Raw genomic sequence first — 25034 nt, forward strand, 5'->3', positions numbered from 1 at the left:
ACATTCTAAATGAATGCTTCAGCTTTATAACCCTTGTGATGTGTCTGGGTTAACCCTTCTGTCTGTGCTTATACCATGTCGTTGTTGAATACTCGTTTCTGATTGCCTTGAAAGGGATTCTAGAGAGTGCATTATTTCCCTATAAGGCACGGTATATCAACATAGTATAATTAAATGGCTATAGTTCATTCTTACATGTTTTGTTTGAGCTGCTTTTGAAAGCAAAAAGTGATTTGAACACATTTGAACACATTATTATGCAACTCTGTGGAAGGTGTGTTCCATGACGCACTTGCGGAGTGTTGGAACTAACCTTCCACAGAGTTGCATAATTTTCCAGAGAACACAGAGCCCCAAGTTTTTTATCCCTATTATACAAGAGCTATAAATGTACAAATGTGCCTAGAAATGTGTTCAAATGTGTTCAAATCACTTTTTGCTTTCAAAAGCAGCTCAAACAAAACACGTCATTCATTATTCTCCATAGAACGCATAGCCCCTCCTTGATTATCCCTTACATAATTGTCTATCCCACCATCAATGTACCACTACAGAAAATTCACAACTGGTTAAAAAATCAATGGCACAGTAGCCTGCTCTAAAACCCATGAATCAATGGTAGGCTCATTTGTTATTATTTACATTATATCTTAGCAAATTGTGTTAAAGTAAATTAACTGCATACCTCTTCCCTCCCTCTTCTTCTAAACTGTATGTCTGTGTAGTACCGCTAGGCAATAGTGAGTGCATCATAGCATACGGAACGTGCAGTGTGCAGGAGCAGTGAAGGGGAAAATCGAGGGGAAAGAACGAAACAGCCGCTGTCGGATTCTTATTACATGCGTCCATAAGAACACCAGTAAAATTCCACCAGAAGAAGAAAGGGGGGACAGGAAAGACAGCTTGCAGGCATCATCATTGAGGGGAACCACAGAAGTATGACTGGACAGTAAACTGTTCCACGAATTCATAATTTCCCATCATATTCCACTGTCATAGAACTGAATGCAGATCCTATGTGCGCACGCAGGAGCACAAAGCGGAGGTTTGGGAACCAAATTGTGTCCAACACCAACACTGAAATCGGATGTGCAGTATGTATGAAGCCGTTTAATCTTGACCAAGGGTTATAATCACAGTAACCAACGATTAATTAATTACCTACAAAATCCTAATTGCTGGATGGGGCGTGGAAACAATTTCAACCTTTAACCCAAGGTGTGGACTTCACAGATGAGGACAGTGTTGAGCCAACCTGCATTGATTGCTCTAGCCTGGGAGGGGGATGATCAGCAGCGACGCACGAAATAATAAACTGTTCAAAACCTGAACTGCGACGGACGCGTTTGGATAGAAGATGATCCTATGCGTAATTGTTTTTTAGCAGACTACTTTTTGGATGAAGATCTGTTTGTAGTGATTGAATTGACATTATTCCTTTATTTTCATGGATTTGAAGTGCAGTAGTAGTAACAGTATGTGGAGAGAGGGGACAGTGCATGATTAGTTCGTTACAGAACGCACTTTCCACGCCTTATTTCCAATTCCGAGATATTGCGCACAACATAAGGTCAATTACTGCAACTACAACGAAGTCCTGTACAGAAATATACTTTATATTGAACCCTTCAGATTATTTCTCTCGCTGCTGTCATCATAGTATGTCTGCACTTCGAAAGAAATTTGGGGACGACTATCAGGTAGTGACCACCTCATCCAGTGGGTCTGGATTCAACCAGCCGGCACCAGAGAAGAAGAAGAAGAGGCAACGCTTTGTGGACAAGAACGGGCGATGTAACGTCCAGCATGGAAACCTGGGTGGTGAAACCAGTAGATACCTTTCCGATTTATTCACTACACTGGTTGATTTGAAATGGCGCTGGAATTTATTCATCTTCATCCTAACATACACGGTGGCATGGCTCTTTATGGCCTTCATGTGGTGGATCATAGCCTACATCAGAGGAGACCTCCATCGAGCCCACGATGACAAGTATACGCCATGCGTTGCCAATGTCTACAACTTTCCCTCAGCGTTTTTATTCTTTATAGAAACGGAAGCCACAATAGGATATGGCTATAGGTATATCACGGACAAATGTCCTGAGGGGATAATTCTCTTTCTTTTCCAGTCAATCCTGGGATCAATCGTTGATGCTTTTTTGATTGGCTGCATGTTCATTAAGATGTCCCAGCCCAAAAAAAGGGCAGAGACATTGATGTTTAGTGAACATGCAGCTATTTCGATGCGAGATGGAAAACTAACTCTCATGTTCAGAGTCGGCAACCTGCGTAATAGCCATATGGTCTCGGCACAGATCCGCTGCAAATTGCTGAAAGTAAGTGGCACTTCTACGGCCCCATGCCCAATAATATATGTGTATTAAAACGTTAGTACCCCATTTACTTCTGTCATGAGTGTTTAGTTTTCTTATTGTTTAATTTCGCCACAATTACACATAAAATACTTTATTATAAAGTTAATTATTCTCTGCTGATATGATATTTTAATACCAGTATTGCTCTTTTATCGCGTTAGAGATATTTATAATGATATGAACGTAGGCCTAATTAAACATAGAATAATGGATTTCTAGAGCCTACTTTTATGAACAATCGTTTTTTCACTTTCTTTGCAAATAGGCCTACCAATGTGAATTAACAATTAAAGCAATTAATTCCAGGGAAGTTTAGTGGCAATGCTATTCATATAGCAATAATAATGTTACCATTATACAGGCCCCCTGAAGTAGAAGAGAGTCACTGGGTCATCAACATCTTAAGATGTGCCTTTGATGTGGCTTGATGTGCCTGATTAGCTATAGCCAGAGCTATATATATGGCTCTGGCTATAGGCATTGATTTACTAACTCTGTCTATTTACAGGTGATTGATCTCACAAAATGTGGATAGCTTTCAGTAGGGCTCACTGGGTTGCAGTAGTTAAACTGTTTGTTGTCCCCCCCTATCTATCTATCTATCTATCTATCTATCTATCTATCTATCTATCTATCTATCTATCTATCTATCTATCTATCTATCTATCTATCTATCTATCTATCTATCTATCTATCTATCTATCTATCTATCTATCTATCTATCTATCTATATCTCCCTCTCTCTCTCTCTGTCTCTCTGTCTCTTGCTATCTCTGTATACTTCCATAGTCTCGTCAGACGCCTGAAGGTGAGTTTCTTCCACTGGATCAGTTGGAATTGGACGTGGGCTTCAGTACCGGGGCGGATCAGCTCTTCCTTGTCTCACCACTTACAATCTGCCATGTGATTGACACTAAAAGCCCATTTTACGAACTCTCCCAGAGATCCATGCAAACAGAGCAGTTTGAAATTGTGGTCATATTGGAAGGAATAGTGGAAACCACTGGTAAGTTATCACAAATACCTTGTTTGTTTTTCTTTCTTGCAGTATTATTAAAGACCAGAGGCCTTTCGGCCTATTGTATATCTATGCCCTGAGATAAACTAGTGGAGAATGTTTGGCTCTGGCTAAAGTATATGCCAGCAAATTAATGCGCTAGTATGAGTGTTATAATGATGAGTATAAAGTGAATCAGTATAATGTGAAGTTGCAGGTGTTTCTGTAAGTGGGCCATGTTGACCCAGATGGGCCTCTCCATTGACCCCTGGATGTTAGTGGATGTCATTGATTGCATGCTATTGATTTTCTGTGGCACAACTGGATAGGTTTATAAATCATATATGTTCTGATTGATTTTACGTTTGCAAGGGAAATGACAAAAAAACTAATTGCAGTTGGATATGCTCAATCTCTTTTGAATTTGGTTGGCCTGTGTTTAATACAGTACATCACCATGGCATGGTATGCAATTATGTTTAGTTTATCTAAAGAGCCAGTCCCTTGATAGATTTTTATAAATAATTTACAAAAAAATTTGAGATCTCCTAAAATAGTTGCTGTCTAGGGAACAGTTGTGCTGTTTTACAATACAAACCTCATACTCTTCTGGGGGTATACTTTGCTTTCCTCATTGCTTTTTGAAATTGGAAATGTCAATTCAATAAAAACAGTAATGACACTTGAGAAACATTTTGGTTACTGTGATCATATTTCAAATTCAACTGTTTCATTTGAGACAGTTAATAAAGGGCTGCAGGGAGTCCTTTAAGATTGTGGAATGACATACCAGTCCTGTCTGATGCAATACAGACCACTGCAGAAAAAAGTTATGTTGATCATGAAAAAGTTGGGCCTGTACCGTACTGTATGTATGTGGCAGTAGCATACGGTACACATCATGTCATTATATATAACTTTACAAAAAAAGTAAAGTTGTATCTCAAATCTGAATTTTTTTCGGTCCTCAGATTTGTTCAGAATCCCTGTTTTCAATATAGATTTTTAAGTGTTGATGAAAAATCAGTAACAACTGACATGCAACTTACTGACACAACTCATGTAGTATATGAACATTTAATTGGACTATTTTATTCATGAGGGGTTACATATTGATGTTATATAGAAAAAAAGGTGCAGAGAAATGACTGTATGATGTGTCTGACATAATGGTGCTGCCCTGTAGAATATATATTTAGAACTAGAAATGTCATCATCTTTTCCCAAAGTTTTGATTAATCGGTCAGTCATCAACACAAAAAATTCTAGAATGCGGATAAGAATTCCAAAACATACACTTTGGAGGTAAAGGTTCACATGTATCATATGCACTGGGCACAACAACAAAATTAGACAGCAAACACATTTTGTAATTGTAATTTAACATATTTTTGATATTTTCTCAATGTCAATGTTAATTCTAGATACAGTAGTAGTGTAATCTCGACTGTGTCAATGCAAACGTATGTGGTCGGGTTAGGTTAAAGAGCAAAAAGAGAGATGTCGATGTGAAAACAATATGTGGTTAAAAATGTATGTACAGTGAAAGTCTAATCCTCAGCCACTTTCATTTCAGTCCAATGTAACTCTGTTTCCATGGCAACCTCTCTTTGAGCGTTCAGGATTGCAGCACTGCACCTGAACTTAGATTTTATTCCTATGGTATGGAGGAAACTGTAATGCAATGTAATTTTCAGTAATACACCAGTGAACATGTGGTAACTGTACACAAAACAAAAGAGGTCTACTGACAAAATAACCTGATATTAAGAGAACTACTTTTTCTGAGCTCAAATTAGGAGGTGGAATCGTGAGAGCTACCATGAGGTGTTACAGGGCTTAATGGGTGCCAGAACAAGTGAATAAAGTCTGAGCCAGATAGAATGTGTGATAAAATATTAATTCAGAGACTTGGCATTTACTGGTTTTAGCTAACATCAGCATGTCCAAGTTTTACAGGTACATTGTTTTTTACGTGTTCATAGAAAATCAGCTCTCTCACTCAGTATTTCTCCATATTCACATAATGAGCTTATGAAATGACATCGTCATCACAACCTCTCATGAAATCATAAACTCAAAGTCAGCACCACATGGCTTCCCATCTGTTAGATTATCAGAGATTTGAACATAGTCACTGCATGCATGAAAGTATTTTATGAGAGTGTTATAATAATATAAAAAACGTACGTTTCAACATATCCTTCATCAGGGAGTACTGATTCAAGTATTATAACATTGTCATGTACATATTTGAAATTGATATAACAGATAAGATTGTTTAATCCAAATTGTTAAGGTTTAGTTAACTGTTCCTTCTATAAAAGTTTTTTTTTTAAAACATAGCGGGGAACACTATACGGAAACACTGAGTTGCAATAACATTTTCTTTGTATTATGCAGACGTGAAATTGCTCAGACTGCAATTGCTTTACCACTCTTCTGTTCGAATGGTACGCCAATTATACACAGTACATCTAACATGCAATTTTGTACTTTAGTCCCATTCTCTATCTTTGATCAGCTCAGTTACATTACAAACAGGCTGGGATTTTAATTTCATGGCAAGCTGACTTTGAATGTGTGATTGACTAGAGGAAGAACGCTGTCACCAACACGTTTCTCCCTGAAAAGTTGTGTGTGGTACTTTATTAACAAGACACTTCGCAGTTCAGAAAAACAAACATTTTGTGATGCACTTAATTTAAGTTTTGTGTTCGCTCATCAATTATGTTTAGAAAAGCAGTGGCTGCCACATCAGCAGAAAATGAGCTCTGTGAGAAGACTGCGATGTGACTTTCATGCAAACGCTAATGATTGATGGGCTATTGGGAACATGCTGTTGCATTTACATGATGCTAACAAGGCGTTTACAAATATTTTCCGAACAACTCCAGCCGAAAGCTACAGTGGAACACTTTGTTAGACTATTTGAAAAGAGCAATTCCCATATTATTCTGGTCAAAGGTAGTGCACTACATAGGGAATAGGGTGGCATTTGGGACATGGTCCATAACTAGTTAGCTGTGCGTTGACGTGGCATATTTTCTTGGCTTCCTCTATGCCCCCTTCATGGCAGCCCGAGCCTTTTTCACGATTCACTGGTATTGGAGAAAAAATAGAATCTCCCTTGTTATTGTTTTTCTGCTATTTGTTCATGCTAAGACGTGTGGGTGGCATGAGACTGTTGTGGACTTGAATTGATTTAAAGTACACTTGATGTTTATTCATGTGTATCTGTGAGCATATAAATACAGTATGTTTGTCTTGTGGAAATTCTAGTATTGGATAAAGAAAGTGTTTTTAGAGTTACACGTAGTCTCACAGTTTGGCTTATCCTGTACCAAATATTTTGCCAGTTGAATCACTTCACTAGTATAATGCATTGGATATGGAAACCTTGGAAATTATGTTATTACCATGTTTCAATGTACATCATGATTTATGAGCCTCTTGAATTATATTGCTGTACTTGCAATGGATTTTCCCATCTTTGGCTCAATGTTGAATATTAAACAGAAATGCTGCATATTGGACAAAAAGTATGAAAAAGATAAATGTGTAATGCATAACTAAGACAGAGCGGGTATATTGCCTGATGTCTTACGTCATGTCGCTGGCTGCTCTGTCCCGAGAGAGCCCGCTTCCCCGATCTATCCAGACTGACTTGCTGCAGCCTAGTAGAAGCAACGACCAGTTCTATGAGGGCCCAGGGAGACCTCATCCCAAAACACGATGACCACGCCGTTTGGGGTTGAAGAGCTGATACACCCACCAAAAATTGGTTAATGCCGTATGCTTTCCCTCATCATCTTCAAGCCCCTCAATGACCAGTGATAGAATAAAAAGTAAAGAGACAGGCCCGCGACTCTTGAAAAACAGTGCCAACCCCTTATGCACTCTCTCTGTTTTACAGTTGGCCCGTCTTTTCGTGGAGAAGTGGTGTGACTATACAGATTGTTCTTTCCTACAATCTGTTTTTCCATGGTCCTATGTTCCTTGCAGGAACTTGCTCTACCAGCCACTGTTCGCGCCCGCAGCCTGTCCAGGGTTTTTTCATTCAGGTTAATGTGCCTATGGCTTTTCACCTGTCGGCTTCCCTAGAAGAGCGTCCACGTCGTTGTCCAGTATGCACGGTGGGCGTCTACTTGAACTGTAGGAGAGCTCGGGCAAGAGGGTCATGCTCTTCGCTCATTGGGCAACCACCCTCAGAAGATATCTGACGATATCCTGCCCGGATCATGGGACTATTATATTGATTTATAATAGCAAGGGTGACAACCTTTGGAGGGGCCTGGAAGGGCCCTCTCCCACATAGGAGTTTACCTCTTGGGCACTGTTTTAGGGACATGTCCCATTAAACTAAGATTGTATGCGCTTTGTATTGTGCTTCCCCTCACTTTGTTATGAGTTTCTTAGTTTCGGGACTTCTGAGGGTTGCTGATGTTGGGAATACTCTGGCTTCGGAGGGCATGTTTCGAGATATGGGAGTTGGCCATATCCCCACATTTGAGATATCGAAACGAATAATTGAAAGAGAACTTATGGTTACTTGCGTAACCCTGCTTCTCTGATATCATGAGTGAGATGTCTCACCGCATTCCCCTGCTCACAAGAGCGTGAGGAAGAGAAGTATGCTTGAGAATAACCAGAGGGCGGGAGAGTGGCTCCTTTTAAGGGAGGTGAGGGTCTCACCTCATTCGCCACTCTACCAATCTGTCCCCAACAGAAGCTTTTGATACGTCCTTCCGTGAGCAGGCGATCCTTAGCGAATCCCCCAGCTGTGAGATATCTCACTCATAATATCAGTGAACCGGGTTTACGCAAGTAACCTCATGTTTTGCGAGGGCATGTAGAACTTTGCTTTGGCCTAAAAGCAAACAAAGTTGTGTCTCTTTTTGATAATATTTTAATTGTTGTAATTAGATATTAATAGTATCCACATATTGCATTATGAATAAACTTTTCCGTTATAATCTTGAAAGTAAAACAAGCAAAGAGGAGTTTGTCGTGCACAAAGAGTTGCAGCAGAATAATTTATTCAGAAAATGGATACATCTCGTGTAGCAGATTAGCCGAGAAGTCAGAGGCATGCGTTGGTCCGAGGTAAATAGTGGCAGAATGGAGCTTGTGATTACACATCACTGTGAAAGGATAGACAGGCCCCTGGAGAAAGTGAGCATAATTCATTCTGAATGATTATACTCAGAGCATGTCCGTGCTGATCTTCGCTCTCCATTCCGTGCCGCACTCAAGCACTCTGCGGTTCAAAGGGTTAATGTGGGTTCAGCCGGGGAAGTCGGCCTTCTGAGCAGGTGAGAGCGGGAGTCTCCAATTAAATCTAATGTGCCCAGGGTCAGAGTACGGCAGAGTCACGGCCCTCCCCAAAGGGTGCGCTGATAAGACGCATATTTAATAGCTTCCTGTTCTCCAGTGGGTTACTGTGTTTTTTATTCATTTGTTTAATTTAACTTGTTTTTTTAACTACCCGTCTCACGCATTTCATTGCATTAAGAAGCCGCGTTGGAGCTTTGTGTTTTTCCAACGCAAACATTAATTGTGATCAGTGACCAAATTTAGTGCGAGAATCTTTGTGGAATGTCATTTTTTCTCAGTTTATATTGTAGTACATACGTCTCATGCTGGAATTGTTTTTGCTAACTCAGTTCAGGTACTGTACTTCCTGTAATAGACTAAATCTATATTGTGTTGAATTGCACATGACCAGTTTGCTTTAAGAGAGAACCACTCAGTGACAGCGTACTTTTGTCTAAATTTGTCCCACTGTGAGAGAAAGTGTCGATTCAGACAACACACTGGAGAGCTTTACCATTTCTGAAGATATAGTAATTGCACTAGGAATGAACTCCACATAATGGGCATTGGGTTAAACCAGCTATGACATGGATTATTTATCCCCTTTAGAACTTTCCCAAGGGGAAACAAGCTTAAATTGTGTCTTTGGGGATTTGTCAGGTCTCTGTTGGACTGTAATAAATCCTGGGGGGGAGGGAGGGGTGTGGCGTGGCACTATTGGACTGAACTCATTTGGTGACGCTACTAGATCCAAGGTAACAGTCAGGCCACGATGTGGAGAGCCGTCACTCTACTTAAGAGTTGGAAATAATTGTATCTTTCTCTCCAAGGACTTGCATGTGTTTTGGAATTAAAATGCAAGTCTAATAATAATGTATTGTGTATAGTAATATTGCCAATGTTACTGTTTAATGCCTACCCCCTAAGAAAAAAAGGTTCCAAAAGGGCTATTTGACTGTCCCCATAGGATAACCCTTTTTGGTTCTTGGTAGAACCCTTTTGGGTTCCAGGTAGAACCCTCTCTGGAAAGGGTTATACCTAGAACCAAAAAATGGTTATTTAAATTGTTACCCAAGAAACATTTTAGGTTCTAGATAGCACCTTTTGTTTCTAAGAGTGTATAAAGGGTCAGTTAGATCGTTGATCATGGTATCATGTTGCCGCTTTCGTCACCCAGAACTAAAAGGAACCCGACAAAGATCTTGGTTATATAAAAGACTCACAAAGGATGGGTAGGCTAGAGCTTGGTCAAAACTGACTAAAGAGGGTGGCTCCTCAATAACCATCTGTTATCGTCAAGTGATAAAGGTTGTGCTCTGCTTAAAAATATATATATAATTTTTGTGTCATACACTGGATAGGTGCAGTGAAATGTGTTGTTTTACAGGGTCAGCCATAGTAGTATGGCACCCCTGGAGAAAATTAAGGTTAAGTGCTTTGCTCAAGAGCACCTCGACAGATTTCCACCTTGTCAGCTTGGATATTCGAACCAGCAACCTTTCGGTTACTGGCCCAATGCTCTAATCGCTAGCCTAGCTCTTAGTGTTTTGGTCACTTTGCAGTATTGATTGATAGCGTCTGAGTGTCCCTGAAGCCCACGTTAATCGATCTAGGTCTAAACAGACACAGCCACATTTACATTTTGTCTTTTGGATGCGCTTCTAGCGAGACAATCCTTGGGGGATGCATGCTTTCTATTTCAGTCCCATTGACATGCTGTGGGGTATTGGACCTCACTCAAACCATAGTGAGAAAACACAAGCTTAACTGAACATGCGATATCCCTATTTAAATAGCCACACTCCGAGTGTGATTTGTCTGCCCACCATTAGTTGGTGTTTGGCTTCAAGGCTATCGATCGTTTGCCCCTCTTCCCCCTCTCTTACTCCTCACCACCAACACCCTCTTTCCTTGATAATGTTAGTTTTTTTTCCTGTAGCTTGTTAATGGTCAGCCGTATGTTCCTGTGCCTGGTCTGTCACCTCACCCTGTGTAGAGGCTTGGCAGGCAATGACACTCTCCTCTCTCTCTCTCTCTCTCTCTCTCTCTCTCTCTCTCTCTCTCTCTCTCTCTCTCTCTCTCTCTCTCTCTCTCTCTCTCTCTCTCTCTCTCTCTCTCTCTCTCTCTCTCTCTCTCTCTCTCTCTCTCTCTCTCTCTCTCTCTCTCACAGCCCCTGCTCTGCTCCTCTCTTCTCTGCTCTGTCTACCTCCACACTGATGTTATTGTCTGAGTGTTCTGGCTCCCTCAACACCCATCCCCCATAGCAGTACATTTCTACACCATTTTTTATCCGCCAGTGTATTTCCATCTCTGTGTTTTTTTTGGCACACATTTTGCCTACCGCATGTTGTATAATGTGGAATAAACATCAGAGCTGGAAGCTCGGGATGCAACCTTAACAAATTGATTGAATACTTAAATGATATTACAGCTGAGAGCTTTATATTAATCTACGAAGAATGAAAGAGGAAAAAGCAGGCCCCTAAAATAATACTGGGTTTTTTCTCAGCCTACCATTTGATGGTGGTCACCATAGAAACAGATTATCTCTCTTAGAGAGGAATTGTGCCCATAACAGATGTATCTGTATCAAAATGAGCTAAACATTTTTCATATCCTCAAATAGACACAATTTGTTGTGTCCTTTCAGGCATTTCATTGGAAAATGTGAACATTCAGTTGTTAGGAACCCAAAGTACTGTACTCAGCACAGTATTATTGCTGTACTGTATGTCCTGTGAATTAAACTGTTCCTTCTCCATTAAAGAGGACATCGCTTATTCCCCCTCTCTTTTGTCAGTTGTCCTCAATGTCGCTCTAGCTCAGTGCATCTCTTTAATATTTTATACCACTGGGCCAAAAAGTAGTCAAGAAGGGATGGTTTCTTCTGCTTTTCAGCAACAACCTTCCACATGATGCATTGTTATTGTGTTGTTGTTGCTCACCTTTTGGTAAATAATTAAACTATTCATATGTTAATGTCATTTATCACATAAAATAATCTTAACGGTGCTTGGGTGCAAGCATAAGAGGGTTGAGTTGTGATTCTCTGTATTCACTGTCCAGAGCGCAGATTCGCCATCTTGCTTCCGCCACTGTTTTCTTCATAGATAACACTTCAGTTGCTTCTAAAGCCCATATACTGTGTCAGGGGATTGTGCTGACATCCATATACTGGTGAGTGAGGGTGCGTGGATGACTGTTTGTTGTGTGCGTAAAGGACGTCACGCTGCTTTTAGCGAGTACCACTTCCTCCTGATTCGTCTCAAACCGAGGCGCGAACCCAGGACCTCTGCCTTGCTAGCACACCTGACCACCCTCCTGCATCTTACCAGTTGGCGCTACGCGAAAAGCTAGCCATTCACTGGCGCAAGTGCGGACACTTCAGGCTGAGGAGTAAGTTTCACACATCTCCATGTGCTACACTTGCATGCATGCATGTGTGTGTGTGCGTGTTTGTGAAAGAATGTCTTACATCTGCAGATCCTTGTCTGTGAGAGAATTGAGAGGTCGGGGAGGACTCCTTACGCCCACCTGTCTCCCAGTGACTTGGGCTGTGAGAGTCGAAGTGCAGAAAAAGGCTAATCTGAATAACGGACAATCCTCCATTTGCATAAGTATGTAAATTCTTTCCTCAATTTGCATTGCTCTATTTTCCAAAGAGTGCAGGTGGTTGTGAGTGTTTTGTAAAATAAGCTGTTTTCTGAAGTCAAATTATGTGTATGGATTTGTTGATATGTAAGAACTGGATTGAATAAAACAGGCATCTATCTAAAGCCAGGATGCAGGACTCTGGTCCTTGAGGTGTGGAGACAGTGGAGTTGTGCAGCCCTGATCTCCAGTATACGACTGAGCAATGCAGCAAACAGATATAATCCTCAGCTCCTGTGGCTTCTATATCCTGGATAAGCTTATGTTAGCGACTCTGCTCCATGAATGCCAGTAAGCTTAGTGAGCCACCATCAAGCAGAAACTACTGGCAAGCTTCCCCCTAGTTTACGTTCCATTCTTGCCACCCAAAGAATCAATTTTATCTCCCTGTCACCTTAGTGACTTGGCTGCTTCTCGACTTTGTTATTTGAACCACAAAAGCTAGCTCAGTGTTATCCTGCAGTACTAGCTAGCTTCATTCATTCACAAAGTACTAGTTTTTGATAGACTCCCAAACATACAACCCCAGAGAGATTAATGTCCTCTGCCCTTAATACTCTCTCAATGGCAACACGTTATTGCTTGAGAAATATAGTGTATATTCAATTTGAAGAGCAAAATTCCTTTGGTATGTTGTAGATTTACCAGTTGTAAAAAGAAGGGAGATTGAGTGTTTTGTTTGCAGCTCAGTTTTCTTTCCTAATAATCGGATATTTGATATTGTGTTTTGCAGGGCTTTCACGCTTCAAATCCAGTTTATGATTAAAGCAGTCCCTGTCATTATCTGATTTCACCATCTAATTAAAGTTAAATATTCCTTACATTAATTAATAATCCTGCAGTAGGCCTAACATTGATGGCCACGTCCAATTTATTCAGAGAAGGCATGATATAAAGTAATGGCTCTAAAACAGACTGACACCACCATAGGTGATGTTTCTTTCTCTAGGACTTGTTTGGACCTGGGATCACAGGAGGTTGGTGGCACCTTAATTGGGAAAGACAGGCTCGTGGTAACGGCTGGAGCGGAATCAGTGGAATGGTATCAAACACAGGTTTCCATTTGTTTGATGCCATTCTATTCGCTCCGTTCCAGACATTATTATGAGCAGTCCTCCCCTCAGCAGCCTCCACTGCCTTGGATAGACTGTGCCCATCCAGCAGTACACATTACAGGGTATACATTGGAAAATCAAAGAGAGGTCTGTACACAAAGCACAGTCTGTGTCCGTGAGGATGAAAGAGCCCGACAGACGGTAATAAAGGAACCTTTCACTGTGCTTATTAAATATGGCATTTGTAATATGAGCTCACGTCAATGATAAGATACTACATATGATTCGACCAAAACAAATACACTTTGAGGAGCAGTGATGTGCTGGAAAAGGTCAGGGGCATACAGGCATCCAAACCAGTTCACTGTGGTCAGGAACTAGGGGTATAATGCATCATCCAATATTGAGTGATAAAACCAATGGTTGTTTCGATTGGGATGGTCAAAGACAAGAAATATACTTTTGTGTTTACTGTATGTCCGCCACATTTGCCTCGAGTTGCACTCAAAGGTGACGATCCAAATAGACTTCATATGGTGTGTTTATACTCACGTACCATTGGTAGATTTGGTTTCCATAGGAACACACCATTACAGGCAGGTGAGATGATTACGTGATGTTTTATGCCTGTTGGTACACTACATGACCAAAAGTATGTGGACACCTGCTTGTCAAACATCTCAGTTCAAATTCATGGGCATTATTATGGGGTTGGTGCCCCCTTTCCTGCCTTAACAGCCTCCACTCTTCTGGGAAGGCTTTCCACTAGGGACTTAATTCCATTCAGCCAGGGGCAATAGTGAGGTTGGGCACTGGTGTTGGGCGATTAGGCCTGGCTCGCAGTCGGCGTTCCAATTCATCCCAAAGGTGTTCGATAGGGTTGAAGTCAGGGCTCTGTGCAGGCACGTAAAGTTCTTCCACACCGATCTCGACAAACCGTTTCTGTATGAACCTCGCTTTGTGCACGGAACAGGAAAGGGCCTTCCTCAAACTGTTGCCACAAAGTTGGAAGCGCAGAATCGTCATTGTATGCTGTAGCGTTAATATTTCCCTTCACTGGAACTAAGTGGCCTAGCCCGAACCATGAAAAACAGCCCCAGACCATTATTCCACCTCCACCAAACTTTACAGTTGCGATTATGCATTCGGGCAGGTAGTGTTCTCCTGGCATCCGCCAAACCCAGACGATGAAGCATGATTCATCACTCCAGAGAACGCGTTTCCACTGCTCCAGAGTCCAATGGCGGTGAGCTTTACACCACTCCAGCCGACACTTGGCATTGCACATGGTGACCTTAGTCTTGTGTGCGGCTGTTCTGCCATGGAAACCCATTTCATGAAGCTCCCGACGAACAGTCCTGACGTGCTTCCAGAGGCCGTTAGGAACTCGGTAGTGAGTGTTACAACTGAGGACAGACTATTTTTTTTGTGCTACGCACTTCAGCACTCGACGGTCTCGTTTTGTGAGCTTGTGTGGCCTACCACTTCACGACTGAGCCGTTGTTGCTCCTAGAGGTTTCCACTTCACAATAACAGCACTTACAGTTGAACGATGCACCTCTAGCAGGGCAGAAATTTGATGAACTGACTTGTTGGAAAGGTGCATCCTATGACGGTGCCACGTTGAAAGTCACTGAGCTCTTCAGTAAGGCCATTCTACTGCCAATGTTTGTCTTTGGAGATTGCATGGCTGTGTTCTCGATTTTATACACCTGTCAGCAACGGGTGTGGCTGAAATAGCCGAATCCACTAATTTGAAGGGGTGCCAACATACTTTTGTATATAGTGCATTCGGAAAGTATTCAGACCCCTTGACTTTTCCACATTTTGTTACGTTACAGCCTTATTCTGAAATGGATTAAATTGTTTTTTCCCCTCATCAATCTACACACAATACCCCATAATGACAAATGTATTAAAAATAAAAAACTGAAATATCACATTTAAATAAGAATTCAGACCCTTTACTCAGTACTTTGTTGAAGCACCTTTGGCAGCGATTAAAGCCTTGAGTCTTCTTGGGTATGACGCTACAAGCTTGGCACACCTGTATTTGGGGAGTTTCTCCCATTTTTCTCTGCAGATCCTCTCAAGGTCTGTCAGGTTGGATGGGGAGCGTCACTGCACAGCTACTTTCTGGTCTCTCCAGAGATGTTTGATCGATTTCAAGTCCGGGCTCTGGCTGGGCCACTCAAGGATATTCAGAGACTTGTCCCGAAGCCACTCCTGCGTTGGCTTAGCTGTGTGCTTAGGGTCTTTGTCCTGTTGGAAGGTGAACCTTCGCCCCAGGATGAGGTCCTGAGCGCTCTGGAGCAGGTTTTCATCAAGGGTCTCTCTGTACTTTGCTCCGTTCATCTTTCACTCGATCCTGACTAGTCTCCCAGTCCCTGCTGCTGAAAACATCCCCACAACATGATGCTGCCACCACGATGCTTCACCGTAGGGATGGTGCCAGGTTTCCTCCAGACATGACGCTTGGAATTGAGGCCAAAGAGTTCAATCTTGGTTTCATCAGACCAGAGAATCTTGTTTCTCATGGTCTGAGAGTCCTTTAGGTGCCTTTTGGCAAACTCCAAGCGGGCTGTCATGTGCCTTTTACTGAGGAGTCGCTTCCGTCTGGCCATTCTACCATAAAGGCCTGATTGGTGGAGTGCCGCAGAAATGGTTGTCCTTCTGGAAGGTTCTCCCATCTCCACAGAGGAACTCTGGAGCTCTGTCAGACTGACCATCAGGTTCTTGGTCACCTCCCTGACCAAGGCCCTTCTCCCCTGATTTCTCAGGGAAAGAGCTGGCCGGCCATTTTAGAATAAGGCTGTAACGTAACAAAATGTGGAATGCACTTTCCGAATGCACTGTATATAGTGTTGTTTATTATACTCTTATTAAGCGCACAGCAAAGCTGTTTGGCTGTGTTTAATTGTACTCATATCACCTCCAAGTTTCCAAATGGTTATGATAGCAATTTGCCTGTAATTGTGGCTTTTTCCCTATTGGTGAAAAGGAAAGCACAGAGCAGCCTCTTCAGTGAGACTGTTGATGGCCTTTAGTGTATGGATGCAGGAATGTACCCACTTACATATCACCAATTTACCTTTTTGCCATGCTGTCGATGGTGCTATTACAAAATTGCTGGGCTCTCCTCCAATATGAGGCCGCTCAATAGGATGCAGATCAGAAAACAGAGTTACCCAACAGTGAATCACAAGTTGATTATCTGATTTCAGATGAACAGTACGATTATCCTTACGTGTGCCAATCACTATAGATCACTGAATATGATTATGTTACAGAGTTAATGGAGGAAAGTTTTATTTTTGTTTATTTGTGCTAGAATTAATGGAGAAAAATTCTGTTTGTTTGCTTTAATAACCTCCTGTCATGCTCCGGGCCAGTTCTGCTGAACTTTGTCACAATATTTGAATATCCTCTACTGATTATTTTCCATTGAGTGGTGTGTGATATTGACTGTTTCTCTGGCAGTCTTTGGGCTGTTTCTCTTAGCCCACTGTTGACTAATATAGCAGAGCGGCTCAGTTGATAGAGCATGGAGCTTCCTACACCAGGGATTTGGATTCGATTCCCGCTACCACCCTTACGAAAATGTAGGTACTCACTGCTGTATTTCGCAATGGCTAAAAGTATCTGTTAAATGGCATATAATATTATTATTATATAGGGAGAAAGTACAAAATCTATATAACAGGCAAGCTGTTATTGGTGGTAAAATTATACAAGAATTACTGAGGGTTTAAGCAAAATACCAGTGTAGAAGAAGTGTGCTTTTGCATGTGTACACCAACACTAGAGCTTTGAACTTACAGTATATGCATGTTGGTAAACATGTGGTGTGACTATGCTTTGGCAGATTATTGCAGAGTGACAAGTTCATGATACAAATGACTACAAGGTTCCCTGCACTTTGCCCCAATTGGCTTCTCAGCCTCAAGTCCCTATTATTACTGTGGACCCCAGTCATTGAAGCATATTTCCATATGCCGAGAGCACTCAGAAGTGCAGAGTGATAGGGCAGAAATAATGCCCAGAATACCCTGACCATACTCAATGTTAATAACTCTGGCACATCTGTGACTTGACTGTGACTGTTAAAAGCTGTTATCAGCGCATTATTGCATGGACCTTGGAAACAGTGACAGAAACAAAGATGATCATAGCTTCAATTAAGATTCACAATACCTACTGTACCATGATCTTTAGTCTCTTTGAATGCTTATGCTTATGATTCATTTATTGCTGCCAGGGCATTATTACGCTAGCAATTAGTATATGTGGTATTTATATCAGGGCAACCAATCAGCTTTTAATGGACTTCAACAGACCTTCAAGAACACAAGTGCCTCCAGCTTTGTAACAGCTTGGATACTTAGTTAAAAGGAAAAGGAAGACGTGGCTCAGTTCAATGTTCCGGACTGACAGATGATAAGTGTGCATCTCATCTCTGTTAGAATTTGTTTCTATTGATTCATGAATTGTGGGGCAGCTGTGCAAAATACTGCTTTCAGCAGCCATGTTTTCATAGACATTCCAAAGAACAAAAGGTTGCATTGAGCTCTGTGCAGGGTGAATTGATACAATGCAAGTATTCAGATCATGTAATAATAATTACGATAGCATCTCCCGAATAACAGTGATGAGAGGGTTATCACTGAAGATGAACCCGTAACTTTATGTAAAACAAATTAATGTTGTTGCTCATAAAATGTATCCTCATCATTTGACTAATTGTATTAATTTGTTTACGGGGACACGGGTGGAACGTTTGTTAAGCATTCATTTAATTCAACGTCTCCAGTAACAAAAAATGAATGCCTGGTGCTCATGATCGAGTGTATGTTGTTTAATCTATGGAAACAAACCTTATGAACTTTGAACTTTCCTTCACGGACCTTGACAGGCAACATGGCTGACCAAACTGACCTTGCTAAAAGAGTATCCCACAAACCTCTCTTATTTTAACTCCATCTTCCTTTCTTAAAAGCAACTTTTAAATAAAAAAATAAATAATGCATGAAATCTGCTTTGGTCCGGCTGAAATTCTTTAGGCAGCACTATGATGACCTAATTAACCACTTGTCATAGGCGCATTAATATTTTGAGACCAAACATGTTATATAACAGGCTTTGAATTGGAAGTCCCATACATGGTGATGAATATTATTTTCTCCAAAAGAGAAATGAGTTGTCAGGAAAGCCCATTGGACCCATTGCACCCTTATCTTTGCTAAGCCTCCTGTGGTCCACCACTTAAGTAATTTGATTATCTTAATCTGCTCTTTTGTAGTTCCTTACCAAGGTTACGATGTGGACTAAATTCATAAGTAGCAAAAGACACCGGGTGGCTTAGATAGAAGACATCTACTTATTTAGGAAATTGTTTTTAAAGTGTCTTAACATGATTCAGTGCCTCTGAAATAGCAATTGTTTCCCTGTCAATGCAAGACGAAATTAAAACAGTATTTTAGGATAAATGGGGCGGCAGGTAGCTTAGTGGTTAAGAGCGTTGTGCCAGTAACCGAAAGGTCGCTGGTTCTAATCCCCGAGCCGACTAGGTGAAACATCTGTTGATGTGCCCTTGAGTAAGGCACTTAACCCTAATTGCTCATGTAAGTCGCTCTGGATAAGAGCGTCTGCTAAATGACTAAAATGTAATAAATATTTTTTATGTTGTACTCCGCCAAAGACAATGAATCCCACTCGTGTGACCTGTACTGTATGCATTTTGTATTAGATTAATGCTTGTAGTTGCTTATTTTCATTATCCCAGTATTGTTGCTCATCCATTACCAGTCAAAAGTTTGGACACACCTACTCATTCAAGGGCTTTTCTTTATTTTTACTATTTTTTACATTGTAGAATAAAAGTGAAGACATCAAAACTATGAAATAACACATATGGAATCATGTAGTAACCAAAAAAGTGTTAAACAAATAAATATATATTTTATAATTGAGATTCTTCAAATAGCCACCCTTTGCCTTGATGACAGCTTTCACACTCTTGGCATTCTCTCAACCAGCTTCATGAGGTAGTCACCTGGAATGCATTTCAATTAACAGGTGTGCCTTCTTAAAAGTTAATTTGTGGAATTTCTTTCCTTCTTAATGAGTTTGAGCCAATCAGTTGTGTTGTGACAAGGTAGGGGGGGTATACAGAAGATAGCCCTATTTGGTAAAAGACCAAGTCCATATTATGGCAAGAACAGCTTAAATAAGCAAAGAGAAACGACAGTTTCATTACTTTAAGACATGAAGGTCAGTCAATACGGAACATTTTAAGAACTTTGAAAGTTTCTTCATGTGCAGTCGCAAAAACCATCAAGCACTATGATGAAATTTGCTCTCATGAGGACCGCCTCAGGAATGGAAGACCCAGAGTTACCTCTGCTGCAGAGGATAAGTTCATTAGAGTTACCAGCCTCAGAAATTGCAGCCCAAATAAATGCTTCACAGAGTTCAAGTCACAGACACATCTCAACATCAACTGTTCAGAGGGGACTGTGTGAATCAGGCTTTCATGATTGAATTGCTGCAAAGAAACCACTACTAAAGGACACCAATAAGAAGAAGAGACCTGCTTGGGCCAAGAAATACGAGCAATGGACATTAGACTGGTGGAAATGTGTCCTTTGGTCTGGAGTCCAAATTGGAGATTTTTGGTTCCAACCGCCTTGTCTTTGTGAGATGCGGTGTGGGTGAACGGATGATCTCCACATGTGTAGTTCCCACCGTAAAGCATGGTGGAGGAGGTGTGATGGTGTGGGGGTGCTTTGCTGGTGACACTGTCTGTGATTTATTTAGAATTCAAGGCACACTTAACCAGCATGGCTATCACAGCATTCTGCAGCGATACGCCATCTCATCTGGTTTGGGCTTAGTGGGACTATCATTTGTTTTTCAACAGGACAATGACCCAACACACCTCCAGGCTGTTTAAGGGCTATTTTACCAAGAAGGAGAGTGATGGAGGGCTGCATCAGATGACCTGGCCTCCACAATCCCCCGACCTCAACCCAGTTGAGTGAAGGAAAAGCAGCCAACAAGTGCTCAGTATATGTGGGAACTCCTTCAAGACTGTTGGAAAAGCATTCCAGGTGAAGCTGGTTGAGAGAATGCCAAGAGTGTGCAAAGCTGTCATCAAGGCAAAGGGTGGCTATTTGAAGAGTCTCAAATATAAAATATATTTTGATTTGTTTAACACGTTTTTGGTTGCTACATGATTCCATATGTGTTATTTCATAGTTTTGATGTCTTCACTATTATTCTACAATGTAGAAAATAGTAAAAATAAAGAAAACCCCTTGAATGAGTAGGTGTGTCCAAACTTTTGACTGGTACTGTACATTGATGAGAACAAGGAGGTAGATAGATACCTGTTACAGAATGTGCGTAAAAGTGGCACCTTTAGTAGTTGAGTATTTTAGCACTTACATAGTGAATGTTGTACCAACAACAGAGTGGTTAATAAGTTAATTGTGTGTTTTTTAAGTTTGTTACCATTGTTTGGGAGAAGTAATGGTTGAGTTATTTTCTCATCAGACAAATCTATACAGGATAAAATCTCAGAAATTAAACAGTGTTATTATATTATATTGTAGTGCTTTTCATCTTAAAAGTAATTACCTGATGGACTCCTACACTGACTCAGCTATCCTCTGCGTCTTTCTCAAATTACTGAGGAACTTGCTCATTAGTGTTGTATGGAATCTGAAAATCAATTAAGTGTTTTTTGAGGCAACTTTCTGTGTTATATGTACAAATTAACCATGTCAGTTTGTGAGTGATATTGTTTGTTGAATGAAAATAATATTTGAGGAACACCACTGTTGTGACTGAGCTAAGGGCACTGCGTCAGGCATGTAATTGAATCAGGGTTCATCTTTGATTCTGAAGTGTTTGCTTAATGCTATGCTAGACAAATATATAATCTCCACAGCATTAGCCTTGTGTGCCTTGTCCACAGAAAATTGTGCATAATTCTCTGCATGGAGTCGAAGTCGTCAAGTAAATTTCCTGAAATAAAGACATGGAGACAATCAAGCCAATCAACCATTATCTTTTTGTTTTTGTTGTTTTGTCTGTGTTCGACAGGGATGACTTGCCAAGCGAGGACTTCTTACACTGAGGACGAGGTTCTATGGGGACATCGTTTCTTCCCAGTCATCTCCCTGGAGGAGGGGTTCTTCAAGGTGGACTACTCCCAGTTCCACGCCACGTTTGAGGTAAACACTCCCCCGTATAGCGTCAAGGAGCAGGAGGAAAACCTGCTCATATCCTCTCCTCTCATGGCCCCGTCCCTGTGCAACAGCGGCGAGGGGGGGAAGAACAGCTCCATGGACTGCCTGGAGACCCTGGAGGACAAGGAGAACACCACCACCAAGCTGCCGTCTAAGCTGCAGAAGATGCAAGGGGGTGGCTGCGGCCGGGACGGGCTACCCATGCCTAGGAAGCTGCTGAGAATGAGCTCCACCACATCAGAGATGATCTACCCCGGGAGCATGGGGGACCTGCCCATGAAGCTGCAGCGCATCAGCTCCGTCCCCGGCGTCTCCGATGAGAAACAGGTGAACAAGATGGCCTCCAAGATCAGCTCCGATCACATCAGCCAATCCATGGCAGACTTGCCCCCAAAGCTGCTAAGGATGCAGGGGGGAGGGGGAGTAGGGGGCCGAATGGACGGACACCTGCCCCCGAAACTCAGAAAGATGAATTCCGACCGCTTCACGTAGAATGGACGACCAGTTTAAACTTATTATACCCCAACCCTTTTCCCCAACCCTTTTATTATTTCTAATTTATTAAAGGACATGATTCTTATATTCAAGAAAATGTAGTATATAAATACGTACAGATTAAGTATACCTTATATAAAATAGGGTGATAGATTACCGCAGATTTGTTCCTGGATGTAAGTATACATGCTATGATGAAAGACAATGTATGATAAGCACAATCTGGCAAGTACAATACATTAAGCGCATGTAAAACATAGTCTCTCTAATTTCTGGCATGACATTTATAGATATATTATTTTACAGAGATGATTTGAACAGTGACTTTACTTGCAATGGATCCGAACAGTTGCACAAAGCCATATGGTTTACGAAATGGAAAACCTACACAACATTGGGACTAATTTGCGGTGGAGAAGGGTACATACATTCGATTTGAGTTGGCTGCTTTTGTTGTTTAATGTAAAATTGTGTGGCAATGTTCTGTTAAATGCATGCTACTTTTATTGACTTAGCTAGACAAAGGTAATAGACACAGATGTTTAGCCTTAACTATATTACCTTGTTTCCATTTCCACGTTTGTTCACAGCTGTATTTTTGGTATTTTCATGTATAGGATGATATTTTACCATGTGCAATTTTAAGAATTTCTTAGTTCAGCAAGCGTACTGTATGTTGCTGGATGATGCAATCTATATTTGAAAATGTATGATCCACATCATATGACATATTGGAACTGGGCACAATCTTATTAAGCAACGTGAACTCACTTTTCAAGGTAACACTTACGTTTTAAGGGCCAATATTACAGCCTTATAAGCACAACACACAGTACACTGTTTATGGCACTCTTTATGGCAGTAAGCATTTATGGCTTTATGACATAAATGTCCTGAACAGTACTGTAAATTACTCTTTTACATGGAAGTAAAACAACTAAATACATGGTCACGCATGCCTTATTGAACAGTAGTTTGGAAGTTCAAATTATTATTCATTCTACATTTAATTTAATGAACATGTGCACCAAAATTTCAACTTAAGTGTTACTGAATAAATATAGATTTAGAGGTGGACCTATATTTAGGAAAAAGTCACCACCTTTGTCTTAAGAGTCCATATGCTCCCTGTTTAACTAAAGCAATAATGTTATAATGACTAATCTTTATATAGCCACAGGGTCTGCAGCAGTCCCATAACCATTATATTTACTGAATCCATGGAATCTGGTTAAACTAAAGTCATCAATGATATTGTATGATCCTCAAACTCTTCAGGAATAAAGATCTAAGATCAATTCTTGACACATTGATTTAATGGGACACAGGTAGCTAGCTTTTTGTGGACACTATCAAAAAAATAAAAAGGCTTGCATAGAAAACAAAAACATTAAAAAAGCCTTACTTGTTATGGATATTATATACAGTGCATTCGGAGAGTATTCAGACCCCTTGACTTTTACCACATTTTGTTACGTTACAGCCTTATTCTAAAATTGATTAAATACAAAATGTTCCTCATCAATCTACACACAATACCCCATAATGACAAAGTGAAAGAGTTTATTTTTGGGGTGTGCAAATGTATAAAAAAAATAAAAAACAGAAATACCTTATTTACATAAGTATTCAGACCCTTTGCTATGAGACTTGAAATTGAGCTCAGGTGCATCCTGTTTCCATTGATCATCCTTGAGATGTTTCTACAACTTGATTGGAGTCCACCTGTGTAAATTAAATTGATTGGACATGATTTGGAAAGGCACACACCTGTCTATATAAGGTCCCACAGTTGACAGTGCATGTCAGAGCAGAAACCAAGCCATGAGGTCGAAGGAATTGTCCGTAGAGCTCCGAGACAGGATTGTGTCAAGATGTCTGCAGCATCGAAGGTCCCCAAGAACACAGTGGCCTCCATCATTCTTAAATGGAATTAATTTGGAACCACCAAGACTCTTCCTAGAGCTGGCCGCCCGGCCAAACTGAGCAATCGGGGTAGAAGGGCCCTGGTCAGGGAGGTGTCCAAGAACCCGATGGTCACTCTGACAGAGCTCTGGAATTCCTCTGTGGAGATGGGAGAACCTTCCAGAAGGACAACCATCTCTGCAGCACTCCACCAATCAGGAGCAAGACGGAAGCCACTCCTCTGTAAAAGGCACATGACAGCCCGCTTGGAGTTTGCCAAAAGGCACCTAAAGGACTCTCAGACCATGAGAAACAAGATTCTCTGGTCTGATGAAACCAAGATTGAACTCTTTGGCCTGAATGCCAAACGTCACGTCTGGAGGAAACCTGGCACCATCCCTACAGTGAAGCAAAAAACAGGTTTCTAAAAACCTGTTTTTGCTTTGTCATTATGGGGTACTGTGTGTAGATTGATGAGGGGAAAAAACAATTGAATCCATTTTAGAATAAGGCTGTAATGTAACAAAATGTGGAAAAAGTCAAGGGGTCTGAATGCTTTCCATATGCACTAATAATTTCTAAAGGTATGTATTGAATGTATGAATAAGCACATCTGGCTTTATTTTCTAGAGTTACCTAAAATGGTTTATTGTATACAGTAAGTCAATGCAGTATCATGTCAAGCTTGACATTGGGTTAAGTCTGTTCTCTATCCAGAGATAAGCCTTTGTTCAGAATCTTAAGTAAGCCTATATGACATGGATCATAATTTTAGAGCTCCTGGTGCCATTTTCCTCAGTGCTCCTGAAGTATAGTCTAAATCCTCATAATGCACCTTAAATCAGCACTTAACTCAGCTGAGCCAATTTCCTTTTATCACCAAGGAAATCTTTGCACCAGGTGCCATTTGCCTTTATCATCTGCCCTCAGAACGTCGGTGTCGCTGAGATCTCTATCCATTAAAGGTCTCATAACTGCACCCAGA

At 41.0% G+C, this 25034-nt stretch overlaps 1 protein-coding gene across 1 annotated transcript; it reads left to right on the forward strand.

Annotated features, from left to right (window-relative positions):
• The first annotated feature begins 741 nt into the window (after window positions 1–741).
• On the forward strand, window positions 742–23566 carry LOC121551730 (G protein-activated inward rectifier potassium channel 1-like). The gene is made up of 3 exons (XM_041864471.1): window positions 742–2339; window positions 3168–3384; window positions 21504–23566. The coding sequence occupies exons 1-3, from the start codon at window positions 1500–1502 to the stop codon at window positions 22139–22141; spliced, it is 1695 nt and encodes a 564-aa protein (XP_041720405.1). The 5' UTR covers window positions 742–1499; the 3' UTR covers window positions 22142–23566.
• The last annotated feature ends 1468 nt before the right edge of the window (window positions 23567–25034 follow it).

The sequence above is a fragment of the Coregonus clupeaformis genome, chromosome 4 (assembly GCF_020615455.1).
Source record: "Coregonus clupeaformis isolate EN_2021a chromosome 4, ASM2061545v1, whole genome shotgun sequence".
NCBI lineage: Eukaryota > Metazoa > Chordata > Actinopteri > Salmoniformes > Salmonidae > Coregonus > Coregonus clupeaformis.

Coding starts and splice junctions, on each gene's coding strand:
- LOC121551730 (XM_041864471.1), top strand. CDS start 1,500: ATGATTAGTTCGTTACAGAACGCACTTTCCACGCCTTATTTCCAATTC. Junction 2,340..3,167: donor TCCGCTGCAAATTGCTGAAA/GTAAGTGGCACT, acceptor ATACTTCCATAG/TCTCGTCAGACGCCTGAAGG. Junction 3,385..21,503: donor AGGAATAGTGGAAACCACTG/GTAAGTTATCAC, acceptor TGTGTTCGACAG/GGATGACTTGCCAAGCGAGG.